Source organism: Haliotis rufescens, unplaced genomic scaffold, assembly GCF_023055435.1.
Source record: "Haliotis rufescens isolate VD_foot unplaced genomic scaffold, xgHalRufe1.0.p SCAF_1, whole genome shotgun sequence".
Classification (NCBI taxonomy): Eukaryota; Metazoa; Mollusca; class Gastropoda; order Lepetellida; family Haliotidae; genus Haliotis; species Haliotis rufescens.
Window position 1 is genome coordinate 80,639,525 of NW_025963779.1, and position 16,698 is coordinate 80,656,222.

A 16,698-nucleotide genomic window follows, 5' to 3' on the forward strand; every position below is an offset into this window, starting at 1 on the left:
GTAGAATACAAGATTTTCTTGTGTATAGTGCACACTTTTCCACCAAAATAATACAGCTGTATGGATGGAGGTGTGCATCATACATGCAGACAATGAGTTTTGATTATTTTTCCCAATGCAATGACATTACTGTGAGAACGTAAGATAGGAAATAGCTTGACAACCACCCCATAGTGAAGTACGCAAGTTGGTCCTGTTATTACACTATCTGGTTATAAAAAGTGATCCTTTTATATCTGGCCTTATATTTGTATTCTCTTTTATAAGTTTTATTCCAAATTCTATCCAATTATCCTTTCATTAATTTTGGTGATGTGTGTTGGCTTGACGGTCAGTCACCCTCCCACCTCCAATATGTTCCCGGATGTGTGTTGGTTTGACTGTCAGTCACCCTCTCACCTCCAATATGTTCCTGATGAGTGTTGGCTTGACTTTCACCTCCAATATGTTCCCGGATGTGTGTTGGCTTGACTGTCAGTCACCCTCTCACCTCCAATATGTTCCCTGATGTGTGTTGGCTTGACTGTCAGTCACCCTCTCACCTCCAATATGTTCCCTGATGTGTGTTGGCTTGACTGTCAGTCACCCTCCCACCTCCAATATGTTCCCTGACGTGGGTTGGCTTGACTGTCAGTCACCCTCTCACCTCCAATATGTTCCCTGATGTGTGTTTGTTTGACGGTCAGTCACCCTCTCACCTCCAATATGTTCCCGGATGTGTGTTGGCTTGACCGTGAGTCACCCTCCCACCTCCAATATGTTCCCTGATGTGTGTTGGTTTGACTGTCAGTCACCCTCTCACCTCCAATATGTTCCCTGACGTGTGTTGGTTTGACTGTCAGTCACCCTCTCACCTCCAATATGTTCCCTGATGTGTGTTGGCTTGACTGTCAGTCACCCTCTCACCTCCAATATGTTCCTGATGTGTGTTGGCTTGGCTGTCAGTCACCCTCCCACCTCCAATATGTTCCCTGACGTGTGTTGGCTTGACTGTCAGTCACCCTCTCACCTCCAATATGTTCCCTGATGTGTGTTGGCTTGACTGTCAGTCACCCTCTCTCCTCCAATATGTTCCTGATGTGTGTTGGCTTGACTGTCAGTCACCCTCTCACCTCCAATATGTTCCTGATGTGTGTTGGCTTGGCTGTCAGTCACCCTCTCACCTCCAATATGTTCCCTGACGTGTGTTGGCTTGACTGTCAGTCACCCTCTCACCTCCAATATGTTCCTGATGTGTGTTGGCTTGACTGTCAGTCACCCTCTCACCTCCAATATGTTCCCTGATGTGTGTTGGCTTGATTGTCAGTCACCCTCTCACCTCCAATATGTTCCCGGATGTGTGTTGGCTTGACTGTCAGTCACCCTCCCACCTCCAATATGTTCCCTGATGTGTGTTGGCTTGACTGTCAGTCACCCTCTCACCTCCAATATGTTCCCTGATGTGTGTTGGCTTGACTGTCAGTCACCCTCTCACCTCCAATATGTTCCCTGATGTGTGTTGGCTTGACTGTCAGTCACCCTCTCACCTCCAATATGTTCCTGATGTGTGTTGGCTTGACTGTCAGTCACCCTCTCACCTCCAATATGTTCCCTGACGTGTGTTGGCTTGACCGTGAGTCACCCTCCCACCTCCAATATGTTCCCTGATGTGTGTTGGTTTGACTGTCAGTCACCCTCCCACCTCCAATATGTTCCCTGATGTGTGTTGGCTTGACTGTCAGTCACCCTCCCACCTCCAATATGTTCCTGATGTGTGTTGGCTTGGCTGTCAGTCACCCTCCCACCTCCAATATGTTCCCTGACGTGGGTTGGCTTGACTGTCAGTCACCCTCTCACCTCCAATATGTTCCTGATGTGTGTTGGCTTGGCTGTCAGTCACCCTCTCACCTCCAATATGGTCCCTGACGTGGGTTGGCTTGACTGTCAGTCACCCTCTCACCTCCAATATGTTCCCGGATGTGTGTTGGCTTGACCGTGAGTCACCCTCCCACCTCCAATATGTTCCCTGATGTGTGTTTGTTTGACGGTCAGTCACCCTCTCACCTCCAATATGTTCCCGGATGTGTGTTGGCTTGACCGTGAGTCACCCTCCCACCTCCAATATGTTCCCTGATGTGTGTTGGCTTGACCGTGAGTCACCCTCCCACCTCCAATATGTTCCCTGATGTGTGTTGGTTTGACTGTCAGTCACCCTCCCACCTCCAATATGTTCCCTGACATGTGTTGGCTTGACTGTGAGTCACCCTCCCACCTCCAATATGTTCCCGGATGTGTGTTGGCTTGACTGTCAGTCACCCTCTCACCTCCAATATGTTCCCTGATGTGTGTTGGCTTGACTGTCAGTCACCCTCTCACCTCCAATATGTTCCCTGACGTGGGTTGGCTTGATTGTCAGTCACCCTCTCACCTCCAATATGTTCCCTGATGTGTGTTGGCTTGACTTTCACCTCCAATATGTTCCTGATGTGTGTTGGCTTGGCTGTCAGTCACCCTCCCACCTCCAATATGTTCCCTGGCGTGTGTTGGCTTGACTGTCAGTCACCCTCTCACCTCCAATATGTTCCTGATGTGTGTTGGCTTGGCTGTCAGTCACCCTCCCACCTCCAATATGTTCCCTGGCGTGTGTTGGCTTGACTGTCAGTCACCCTCCCACCTCCAATATGTTCCCTGATGAGTGTTGGCTTGACTTTCACCTCCAATATGTTCCCTGATGTGTGTTGGCTTGACTGTCAGTCACCCTCTCACCTCCAATATGTTCCCTGATGTGTGTTGGCTTGACTGTCAGTCACCCTCTCACCTCCAATATGTTCCCTGATGTGTGTTGGCTTGACTGTCAGTCACCCTCTCACCTCCAATATGTTCCCTGATGTGTGTTGGCTTGACTGTCAGTCACCCTCTCACCTCCAATATGTTCCCTGATGTGTGTTGGCTTGACTTTCACCTCCAATATGTTCCTGATGTGTGTTGGCTTGGCTGTCAGTCACCCTCCCACCTCCAATATGTTCCCTGGCGTGTGTTGGCTTGACTGTCAGTCACCCTCTCACCTCCAATATGTTCCTGATGTGTGTTGGCTTGGCTGTCAGTCACCCTCCCACCTCCAATATGTTCCCTGGCGTGTGTTGGCTTGACTGTCAGTCACCCTCTCACCTCCAATATGTTCCCTGATGTGTGTTGGCTTGACTGTCAGTCACCCTCTCACCTCCAATATGTTCCCTGATGTGTGTTGGCTTGACCGTGAGTCACCCTCTCACCTCCAATATGTTCCCTGATGTGTGTTGGCTTGACTGTCAGTCACCCTCTCACCTCCAATATGTTCCCTGATGTGTGTTGGCTTGACTGTCAGTCACCCTCTCACCTCCAATATGTTCCCTGATGTGTGTTGGCTTGACTGTCAGTCACCCTCTCACCTCCAATATGTTCCCTGATGTGTGTTGGCTTGACTGTCAGTCACCCTCTCACCTCCAATATGTTCCCTGATGTGTGTTGGCTTGACTTTCACCTCCAATATGTTCCTGATGTGTGTTGGCTTGGCTGTCAGTCACCCTCCCACCTCCAATATGTTCCCTGGCGTGTGTTGGCTTGACTGTCAGTCACCCTCTCACCTCCAATATGTTCCCTGATGTGTGTTGGCTTGACTGTCAGTCACCCTCTCACCTCCAATATGTTCCCTGATGTGTGTTGGCTTGACTTTCACCTCCAATATGTTCCTGATGTGTGTTGGCTTGGCTGTCAGTCACCCTCCCACCTCCAATATGTTCCCTGGCGTGTGTTGGCTTGACTGTCAGTCACCCTCTCACCTCCAATATGTTCCTGATGTGTGTTGGCTTGGCTGTCAGTCACCCTCCCACCTCCAATATGTTCCCTGGCGTGTGTTGGCTTGACTGTCAGTCACCCTCTCACCTCCAATATGTTCCCTGATGTGTGTTGGCTTGACTGTCAGTCACCCTCTCACCTCCAATATGTTCCCTGATGTGTGTTGGCTTGATTGTCAGTCACCCTCCCACCTCCAATATGTTCCCTGATGTGTGTTGGCTTGACTGTCAGTCACCCTCTCACCTCCAATATGTTCCCTGATGTGTGTTGGCTTGACTTTCACCTCCAATATGTTCCTGATGTGTGTTGGCTTGGCTGTCAGTCACCCTCCCACCTCCAATATGTTCCCTGGCGTGTGTTGGCTTGACTGTCAGTCACCCTCTCACCTCCAATATGTTCCTGATGTGTGTTGGCTTGGCTGTCAGTCACCCTCCCACCTCCAATATGTTCCCTGGCGTGTGTTGGCTTGACTGTCAGTCACCCTCTCACCTCCAATATGTTCCCTGATGTGTGTTGGCTTGACTGTCAGTCACCCTCCCACCTCCAATATGTTCCCAGATGTGTGTTGGCTTGACTGTCAGTCACCCTCCCACCTCCAATATGTTCCCTGATGTGTGTTGGCTTGACTGTCAGTCACCCTCTCACCTCCAATATGTTCCCTGATGTGTGTTGGCTTGACTGTCAGTCACCCTCCCACCTCCAATATGTTCCCAGATGTGTGTTGGCTTGACTGTCAGTCACCCTCCCACCTCCAATATGTTCCCTGATGTGTGTTGGCTTGACTTTCACCTCCAATATGTTCCCTGACGTGTGTTGGCTTGACTGTCAGTCACCCTCTCACCTCCAATATGTTCCCTGATGTGTGTTGGCTTGACTGTCAGTCACCCTCCCACCTCCAATATGTTCCCTGATGTGTGTTGGCTTGACTTTCACCTCCAATATGTTCCCTGACGTGTGTTGGCTTGACTGTCAGTCACCCTCTCACCTCCAATATGTTCCCTGACGTGTGTTGGCTTGACTGTCACTCACCCTCTCACCTCCAATATGTTCCCTGATGTGTGTTGGCTTGACTGTGAGTCACCCTCTCACCTCCAATATGTTCCCAGATGTGTGTTGGCTTGACTGTCAGTCACCCTCCCACCTCCAATATGTTCCCTGATGTGTGTTGGCTTGACTGTCAGTCACCCTCCCACCTCCAATATGTTCCCTGATGTGTGTTGGCTTGACTGTCAGTCACCCTCTCACCTCCAATATGTTCCCTGATGTGTGTTGGCTTGACTGTCAGTCACCCTCTCACCTCCAATATGTTCCCTGATGTGTGTTGGCTTGACTGTCAGTCACCCTCTCACCTCCAATATGTTCCCTGATGTGTGTTGGCTTGACTGTCAGTCACCCTCCCACCTCCAATATGTTCCCTGATGTGTGTTGGCTTGACTGTCAGTCACCCTCCCACCTCCAATATGTTCCTGATGTGTGTTGGCTTGATTGTCAGTCACCCTCTCACCTCCAATATGTTCCCTGACGTGTGTTGGCTTGACTGTCACTCACCCTCTCACCTCCAATATGTTCCCTGATGTGTGTTGGCTTGACTGTGAGTCACCCTCTCACCTCCAATATGTTCCCAGATGTGTGTTGGCTTGACTGTCAGTCACCCTCCCACCTCCAATATGTTCCCTGATGTGTGTTGGCTTGACTGTCAGTCACCCTCCCACCTCCAATATGTTCCCTGATGTGTGTTGGCTTGACTGTCAGTCACCCTCTCACCTCCAATATGTTCCCTGATGTGTGTTGGCTTGACTGTCAGTCACCCTCTCACCTCCAATATGTTCCCTGATGTGTGTTGGCTTGACTGTCAGTCACCCTCCCACCTCCAATATGTTCCCTGATGTGTGTTGGCTTGACTGTCAGTCACCCTCTCACCTCCAATATGTTCCCTGATGTGTGTTGGCTTGACTTTCACCTCCAATATGTTCCCTGACGTGTGTTGGCTTGACTGTCAGTCACCCTCTCACCTCCAATATGTTCCCTGATGTGTGTTGGCTTGACTGTCAGTCACCCTCTCACCTCCAATATGTTCCCTGATGTGTGTTGGCTTGACTGTCAGTCACCCTCCCACCTCCAATATGTTCCCTGACGTGTGTTGGCTTGACTGTCACTCACCCTCCCACCTCCAATATGTTCCCTGATGTGTGTTGGCTTGACTGTCAGTCACCCTCTCTCCTCCAATATGTTCCCTGATGTGTGTTGGCTTGACTTTCACCTCCAATATGTTCCCAGATGTGTGTTGGCTTGACTGTCAGTCACCCTCCCACCTCCAATATGTTCCCTGATGTGTGTTGGCTTGACTTTCAGTTGTCTGAATGGAACAAGAATGATGAGAAGCTGCTGAAAACGGTGGAGTCCGGTGATGTCAAGAAGGCGACCAGTATACTCAACAAGAAAACTCTCAACCCTACCAAACTCGGGCCTAAGGGACACTCAGTGTAAGTTACATAGTATCAGCGATCTGTACTCTGCATCAATATTTGCTGGGAAAAAAGTCAGCTGAGACACTTCAACATCAGTAAGCACTTGAAACACACTCCCAACAGCACAATGACCATGATGACATGAATAACACACGCCCACCAACACAATGAAATGAATCACACAGACCCACAGAGGCCCACCAACACAATGACATGAATCACACAGGCCCACCAACACAATGACATGAATCACAGAGGCCCACACAGGCCCACCAACACAATGACATGAATCAAACACACACACCAACACAATGACATGAATCACACAGACCCACACAGGCCCACCAACACAATGACATGAATCACACAGACCCACACAGGCCCACCAACACAATGACATGAATCACACAGGCCCACCAACACAATGACATGAATCACACAGGCCCACCAACACAATGACATGAATCACACAGGCCCACCAACACAATGACATGAATCACACAGGCCCACCAACACAATGACATGAATCACACAGGCCCACCAACACAATGACATGAATCACAGAGGCCCACCAACACAATGACATGAATCACACAGACCCACCAACACAATGACATGAATCACACAGGCCCACCAACACAATGACATGAATCACACAGGCCCACCAACACAATGAAATGAATCACACAGGCCCACCAACACAATGACATGAATCACACAGGCCCACCAACACAATGACATGAATCACACAGGCCCACCAACACAATGACATGAATCACACAGGCCCACCAACACAATGACATGAATCACACAGGCCCACCAACACAATGACATGAATCACACAGGCCCACCAACACAATGACATGAATCACACAGACCCACAGAGGCCCACCAACACAATGACATGAATCACACAGGCCCACCAACACAATGACATGAATCACACAGGCCCACCAACACAATGAAATGAATCACACAGGCCCACCAACACAATGACATGAATCACACAGGCCCACCAACACAATGACATGAATCACACAGGCCCACCAACACAATGACATGAATCACACAGACCCACAGAGGCCCACCAACACAATGACATGAATCACACAGGCCCACCAACACAATGACATGAATCACACACGCCCACCAACACAATGAAATGAATCACACAGACCCACAGAGGCCCACCAACACAATGACATGAATCACACAGGCCCACCAACACAATGACATGAATAACACATGCCCACCAACACAATGAAATGAATCACACAGACCCACAGAGGCCCACCAACGCAATGACATGAATCACACAGGCCCACCAACACAATGACATGAATCACACACACACAGGCCCACCAACACAATGACATAAATCACACACACACACACAGGCCCACCAACACAATGACATGAATCACAGAGGCCCACCAACACAATGACATGAATCACAGAGGCCCACCAACACAATGACATGAATCACACAGGCCCACCAACACAATGACATGAATCACACAGGCCCACCAACGCAATGACATGAATCACACAGACCCACAGAGGCCCACCAACACAATGACATGAATCACACAGGCCCACCAACACAATGACATGAATCACACAGGCCCACCAACGCAATGACATGAATCACACAGACCCACAGAGGCCCACCAACACAATGACATGAATCACACAGGCCCACCAACACAATGACATGAATCACACACACACACCAACACAATGACATGAATCACACAGGCCCACCAACACAATGACATGAATCACAGAGGCCCACCAACACAATGACATGAATCACACAGGCCCACCAACACAATGACATGAATCACACACACACAGGCCCACCAACACAATGACATAAATCACACACACACACACAGGCCCACCAACACAATGACATGAATCACAGAGGCCCACCAACACAATGACATGAATCACAGAGGCCCACCAACACAATGACATGAATCACACAGGCCCACCAACACAATGACATGAATCACACAGGCCCACCAACGCAATGACATGAATCACACAGACCCACAGAGGCCCACCAACACAATGACATGAATCACACAGGCCCACCAACACAATGACATGAATCACACAGGCCCACCAACGCAATGACATGAATCACACAGACCCACAGAGGCCCACCAACACAATGACATGAATCACACAGGCCCACCAACACAATGACATGAATCACACACACACACCAACACAATGACATGAATCACACAGGCCCACCAACACAATGACATGAATCACAGAGGCCCACCAACACAATGACATGAATCACACAGGCCCACCAACACAATGACATGAATCACAGAGGCCCACCAACACAATGACATGAATCACACAGGCCCACCAACGCAATGACATGAATCACACAGACCCACAGAGGCCCACCAACACAATGACATGAATCACACAGGCCCACCAACACAATGACATGAATCACACAGGCCCACCAACACAATGACATGAATCACAGAGGCCCACCAACACAATGACATGAATCACACAGGCCCACCAACACAATGACATGAATCACACACACACACCAACACAATGACATGAATCACACAGGCCCACCAACACAATGACATGAATCACAGAGGCCCACCAACACAATGACATGAATCACACAGGCCCACCAACACAATGACATGAATCACAGAGGCCCACCAACACAATGACATGAATCACACAGGCCCACCAACACAATGACATGAATCACAGAGGCCCACCAACACAATGACATGAATCACACAGGCCCACCAACACAATGACATGAATCACACAGGCCCACCAACACAATGACATGAATCACACAGGCCCACCAACACAATGACATGAATCACACAGGCCCACCAACACAATGACATGAATCACACAGGCCCACCAACACAATGACATGAATCACACAGACCCACACAGGTCCACCAACACAATGAAATGAATCACACAGACCCACAGAGGCCCACCAACACAATGACATGAATCACACAGACCCACAGAGGCCCACCAACACAATGACATGAATCACACAGGCCCACCAACACAATGAATGAATCACAGGCCCACCAACACAATGACATGAATCACACAGGCCCACCAACACAATGACATGAATCACACAGGCCCACCAACACAATGACATGAATCACACACACACACACAGGCCCACCAACACAATGACATGAATCACACAGGCCCACAGAGGCCAACCAATACAATGACATGAATCACCCAGGCCCACCAATACAATGACATGAATCACAGAGGCCCACCAACATAGTGACATGAATCACACAGGCCCACAGAGGCCCACCAACACAATGACATGAATCACACAGGCCCACCAACACAATGACATGAATCACAGAGGCCCACAGAGGCCCACCAACACAATGACATGAATCACAGAGGCCCACAGAGGCCCACCAACATAATGACATGAATCACACAGGCCCACAGAGGCCCACCAACACAATGACATGAATCACACAGGCCCACCAACACAATGACATGAATCACAGAGGCCCACAGAGGCCCACCAACACAATGACATGAATCACACACGCCCACCAACATAATGACATGAATCACACAGGCCCACAGAGGCCCACCAACACAATGACATGAATCACACAGGCCCACCAACACAATGACATGAATCACAGAGGCCCACCAACACAATGACATGAATCACAGAGGCCCACAGAGGCCCACCAACATAATGATATGAATCACAGAGGCCCAAACACAAAAATATTAAAAACACAGGCCCCGCAACACAATGTGCTTTCTGCAACATTGATATTCTGGTTATATGTTCGAGGAATGGTATTTCTCTGTCAACTCTCAGGATAGTGTCAAATCAAAGGATTTGAAATCTTGCATCTGAAAGTTTCTTTGAGAAGACTGAGCTTATTTGATTGTGAAATTACTATCATCAAGCTTTGAAATATTGAACAATTATTAATACTACTATTTCATACAAAATGTTTTGCTTCTTTTGCATGCAATGCATGTGCAGTCCTATCCAGAAGACTGTCATGGGGTGAACATGTAAACATGATTGTAACAGTATCTGTGATGTTTGTATTGCAGCCTACATATTGCATGTGCCGTAGGCAATGACCAGATAGTTGAACTCCTGCTGAAGTATAGTGATGATGTCAACGACCTCACGATACAAGGTGGGTACTGAGATGATGTCTTACACTACAAGGTGGGTACTGGGACGATGTCTTACACTACAAGGTGGGTACTGGGATGTCTTACACGACAAGGTGGGTACTAGGATGATGTCTTACACGACAAGGTGGGTACTGGGATGATGTCTCACACTACAAGGTGGGTACTGGGATGATGTCTTACACGACAAGGTGGGTACTGGGATGATGTCTTACACTACAAGGTGGGTACTGGGATGATGTCTTACACTACAAGGTGGGTACTGGGATGATGTCTCACACTACAAGATGGGTACTGGGATGATGTCTTACAATACAAGGTGGGTACTGGGATGATGTCTCACACTACAAGGTGGGTACTGGGATGATGTCTTACATTACAAGGTGGGTACTGGGATGATGTCTTACACTACAAGGTGGGTACAGGGATGATGTCTTACATTACAAGGTGGGTACAGGGATGATGTCTCACACTACAAGGTGGGTACTGGGATGATGTCTTACACTACAAGGTGGGTACTGGGATGATGTCTTACACTACAAGGTGGGTACAGGGATGATGTCTTACACTACAAGGTGGGTACTGGGATGATGTCTTACACTACAAGGTGGGTACTGGGATGATGTCTTACACTACAAGGTGGGTACTGGGATGATGTCTTACACTACAAGGTGGGTACTAGGATGATGTCTTACACTACAAGGTGGGTACTGGGATGATGTCTTACAATACAAGGTGGGTACTAGGATGATGTCTTACAATACAAGGTGGGTACTGGGATGATGTCTTACACTACAAGGTGGGTACTGGGATGATGTCTCACACTACAAGGTGGGTACTGGGATGATGTCTTACACTACAAGGTGGGTACTGGGATGATGTCTTACACTACAAGGTGGGTACTGGGATGATGTCTCACACTACAAGGTGGGTACTGGGATGATGTCTTACACGACAAGGTGGGTACTGGGATGATGTCTCACACTACAAGGTGGGTACTGGGATGATGTCTTACACTACAAGGTGGGTACTTGGATGATGTCTTACACTACAAGGTGGGTACAGGGATGATGTCTTACAATACAAGGTGGGTACTGGGATGATGTCTTACAATACAATGTAGTAACCATGGTGATGTCAGTGACCTGACAATACAATGTAGTTACCATGGTGATGTCAGTGACCTGACAATAAAAGATAGATACCAAGGGTATCATGGGCAGAGAGATACTTGACTAATGATTGATTTTCTGTAATACATGACCCTTCTAGAGATGCACGGAGAAATAATGGGGAACAGAGAAGTGTTGGCACATTTGATGCTTGAACACTGTAAAGAAATATGAGGAAATGATGGTAATCATGATGGCAACAGTTATGTAAACAGCTACCATGTGTATACAGGGATGAGCATCTTCTGCGGATCTGCAAATTTTTGTGACCACAAATTTTTTAAAATCTGATGGCTTCCCCCATAAACACCCTCAAATTATGGGCCACGCTCCATTGCAAAGAAGTTTCAGCTGAAAAGGCAAAGTATCCATTTTCATCCCTGTGTATAATTCACAAGGTCCGGGAGTTTAGAATTAATGTTTTGTTTTCTCCGTTTTCTACCCACAATTTTGTGCAGTCAATCTTTGTTCTCATGACAATGTGGAGGCTATTTGAAAGGGTTACATACAAGACACTATGCGCAAGGCTGCATCGATTTTTGCAAATTCATGACATGAAAAATGAACATGGATAGATTTCTTCTTTCCCGACTGTTGTCTTTAATTCTAAGAATTATGAGGGTAAAAGAAAAAGTATTCATTGAGAAATTGTTTCTTGACAAACATGCTTGATCATACAAGTAAAGAGAGTTAGGCACTCATCTTCAACTGCAAACATCAAATCCTTTTTGGGTTAAGACTCCACATGTCAACCCATCTCATGTGACCTTCATCTAAACCGTTGATAAATACTGCTTGATAGAAATATTACATTTCACAACAAAATAAGAGTTGTTTTTTCTCAAGAAGACATGTAGCTATTGGACAATATTGTCAGCTGGAGTAATATGAGGAGACTCTATTTCTGTCATCATGTTCTGTTCTGATGTTCCATCCAGGCAACACAGCTCTCCAGCTTGCAGCAGCCAAGGGACACAGCACAGTGGTGCAGAGACTGCTGCTGGTCAGTAGATCCACCTTATCACACACATACTATATGTCTTCATACATAATACAGGGAGTCTGTATGGACCTTAGGCAGCAGAGTTGTGTAACATAATGGCATTGTCTGGTGTAAATATACTGTAAATATACCGGATATATATTCGGGTTAGAATTGGTCTTCAGTAACCCATGCTTGTCATAAGAGGATACTTACAGGGTTGGCTGGTCGGACTCGCTGACTTGGTTGATGCATGTCATCATATCCAAATTGTGTAGATCAATGCACATCATGTGTCAATCACTTGGTTGTCTGGTCCAGACTTGATTATTTACAGACTGCTATGAGCGTGGAGTTAAGGGTTTTTTTAAAATTATAAACATATTTTGTACGACTTGATCAAGATTCAATTCGCAGATCATCAATGACTTTCCGAATCCTGGTTCACCCTGATTATGTTTCAAGTTTTTTTTAGCACAATACCCATGCTAGTGGTTCACCAAAGTAGTAAACGTCAAAGACCTCCATCACTTTCCTCCACATTGAGGTTACATGCCATGATATAACTGAAAAAATGTTCATAGCGGCGTGAAACCCAAATCACTCACTCACTATATTGATCACATTGTAAGTCACAACAGTGTATCATTACAGCCAGACTAATGTTCTTCTTTCAGGCTGGCGCTGACGTGGACATGCGAGACAGCAATGACATGACAGCCCTCCATCACACATGTGCAGGCGTCCATTTTGAATGTGTTCAAGTTCTCCTCAATGGCAACGCCAGTCCCAGAATTAAAGAGAAGGTACAAAAGGAAATGAGATAATTCAACAATTCCAAAATAGCTAACAGAATTTATTGTTATTTTTTTTTAACAAGCAGTCATAGAGTGGGTTCATATTATTGCATTTTAGCTGTTTCTGTTGTGCACCTGTTGTATATAGGCCACATATTTCTAATGTCATGCGCTTTGAGCACTTGTTGTTTGGAGTCAGGCTCTATATCAGTGGCCTATAATTATTACCGGTACTTTAGAAATTGTTGCCATATTAAAAAATATCCAACCACTGTACCAATTTGTTATGTATTAGTCAATGTATCTGCTGACATGAAAACAAATTTATTCTTGATCTTTGTCCATATGTCCATGTGATATTATGAAATCTTTGATGTTGCTAATATCCAAAAATGAAAGCAAAACCTTTTGGTTGTGGCACATATATAAACATGATTAAGTAAATGATATGGCTACATGAAATAATGTTACCTTTGTTTTGGCCAGTGTCCATATAAAATATGATAAGTTAAATTCACAGAAAATTGTCAAGGAAAATCTCAAGATAAGTTATTTAGATACAATTAATACTTAACACTGAAATGTGAAAATTATCAGTTTCAAGATATGATGAAATTTTTGTTGGCACTTGACAAGGGTTCAAGTTTGTCATGAAGTAAAATAAATCTGAATATGGTCTACTTGCAGACTGGGAAAACTCCTCTTTTCTTCGCATCTCATCGTGGAGATATGGCCACGTGTAAATGGCTGGTGGATAAGGGAGCTGAAGTTAATGCTCAGGACATGCATCGCATGTAAGTGGAGGAATATCTTGTAGATCTCCTGTCTTGTGGAAGAGCGTCTGCCTGGAGAGCGGAATGTCTGGGGTTCGATCCCCGGCTGCGTCATACCAAAAAATGTTAAAAGATGGTTCTTGTTGTTACCCTGTCTGGCGCTTGGCATTAAGGGGCTAAAACAAGGACTGGTCGGCTCGGAGTCAGTATACTGTGTCTGAGTAAGGTATTCATGTAAAACTGCAGCATGGTATCTCAGTGAGCTAGCAATATTAATCGTCATCAGTTTGGACTAGTACAAGGAGCACCCCACACACGTCGCTATGTAAGTGCAATAATCTTGGACGCGACGTTAAACCCCATTTAACCTTGTAGATCTCCTTCAGTCAAGCATCATTGTGATGTCACTGTCCCCTGACCTTGGGAGGCTGACACTGGAATGAGTGAGGGATAAAGCCACTTTGAACAGTATTTCAGTTATGACATAACATGTCAGTTTGATGTTGGAGGAAAGCAGGGTTTAGATATGTGTCTCCATGGTGAAACCCATGAGTCCCGGTATGAAGGTGACAAATGCAGAAACCATCAGGGCGAGCTCACATTTTTAAAAAACTTAATTGACGGAACTCTGTACAATGAATTGCAGTGACTTTGAAAACTGGGCAATCCATTCCACCTGGAACCAGAAAGAGAGCAAAGCATCAAAGTATATTGTCAAGACCTTGTGGTGGCTAGCTGTTATTATTATTATTCTCTTGTCTTGCACCAAGATCTGCTATCAATTCCTCACGTGTCGATTTCTAGATTCTTGCTGTGATGCTGCTGACATATTGCAACTCTAGCGCTTGTTTGAAAATTGTTTTAGCCAATCATTTAACGTATCATCAGAATAGAAGATATGACTTTTAATACTGAAGATATTGAATCACGAATAGAGAGAGTTCATAGTTCTGTTCCTTCACTGCCTCCTTATTACCATATCAGCTACAAGGGAAGCTCATCAACTGGCCCCGATATGTACCCTGGTCAGAATGAATGTTTATGGAGGACTACCACATGGCAGGGCACCTGCTGAATGAGTCTCCTAGGGATTGGGAACAGTTTCAGGTCACAGTTAGCAGGGTTGTTCTGCAAGATGACTTCCAGACCCTTGCTCCCATGGTCCAGTGTGGCGATTATGGGAAATGCCATCAGAAAAATATTTCTTTTCTTATTTGTATTATCATTTGTGCATTTTGTTGTAAAATACATCTTGTCACAATATGAATCTCAATAGTTGTGATACAATGCTTGATACAAAGACTTGACGCTTGTCTTGTTTAGGAAACATGTCCCATCGTCAAATAGCCTGACCACATATCCAACCAATGTATATAGTATCCCAGAGTCCATTATACCAACAATGACTAGGAACACTTACACTGTACATACTTATAAGTTATTTAATTATTCACTTTCATGCAGTATACCCTGTCCTGTTTAGTTTGTGTAGTCTGTGATTTTAGCCACAAGGCCGAATCCCAAGTTTAGTCAGATTTCTTTTGGTCGAGTAAGATTTGCTAATACTTGCACATACGTTAATACTAAGATCTATTGAAAACAATGTCATGTGACAAGTTGGGGAGAGCAGTCACAACAGTCTTTGGCACGGGTTGGATACATATATGACACTTACAAAACTATACTTGTATTGTGTCATATCACAATGCAGTGAAACTTTAAACTATCCATTCAGGAAGACATCATTGCCTTCAGTGTTTGTGGTATTGCGGTGGCTTGCTGGTCTTTAGGGCTGGAGGTGCAATCCTGGGTTTGTTAGCGGCATGCCTGTGTTTGTTGCAATCTCATTAAAATCAGATCTTAGTTCTCACTACCGCTAAACAAAGATCTGAGGACACCCCATTACGGGTCACGTCAGACCGACCTTGCTCAAACTTTGACCGACCAATGCAATGATTGACAAGAAGTCGACAATAGCCAATCAGAAGGCTACTTTCTCGTGCTTTACGACACTAATTTCATAATTGCGACTACGCTTTGAAACATATTTTGACAAAATCTCGATAAAAAGTTTGAAACCTGAACAAAAAAACATTCTGGAATGGCTAATAGATGGTCTAGATTGTGTGGATTCAGTCGTTAAGCCCATAACTATCGTTCGGAATACCCCGTGTTAAAGTTGTCAAGGTTGCATGATTAGAAATCACATTCCGACTGTCACACTCATGATCTGGCAAGCGGCGCTCTGGTCGGATGAAAGGTCGTTCTGACGTGACCCATAATGGGATGTCCTCAGATCTTTGTTTAGCGGTAGCGAGAACTACCGGGGTAAGATCTGATTTTAATGAGATTGGTGTTTGTTATTGTTTCTGTTGTGACTTTCCTTGCACATGAAACTGACATGCATTATTATCACCAGAGACCACATACCGGTATAGGGTCTCTGTTTTAACTGAAAGAACACTGATA

General features: G+C 45.9%; 1 protein-coding gene across 2 annotated transcripts in view; it reads left to right on the top strand.

The window, feature by feature from the left end:
* The window catches only part of LOC124143746 (ankyrin repeat domain-containing protein 24-like), a 98,260-nt gene that overhangs the window by 35,085 nt on the left and 46,477 nt on the right, over positions 1–16,698 (top strand). For both annotated transcript variants that reach the window (XM_048401980.1, XM_048401987.1), the window contains exons 3-7: positions 6,166–6,296; positions 10,419–10,507; positions 12,616–12,680; positions 13,337–13,465; positions 14,144–14,250. In XM_048401980.1, the coding sequence (XP_048257937.1) occupies positions 6,166–6,296; positions 10,419–10,507; positions 12,616–12,680; positions 13,337–13,465; positions 14,144–14,250 (521 nt within the window). The remainder of the gene's footprint in view (positions 1–6,165; positions 6,297–10,418; positions 10,508–12,615; positions 12,681–13,336; positions 13,466–14,143; positions 14,251–16,698) is intronic.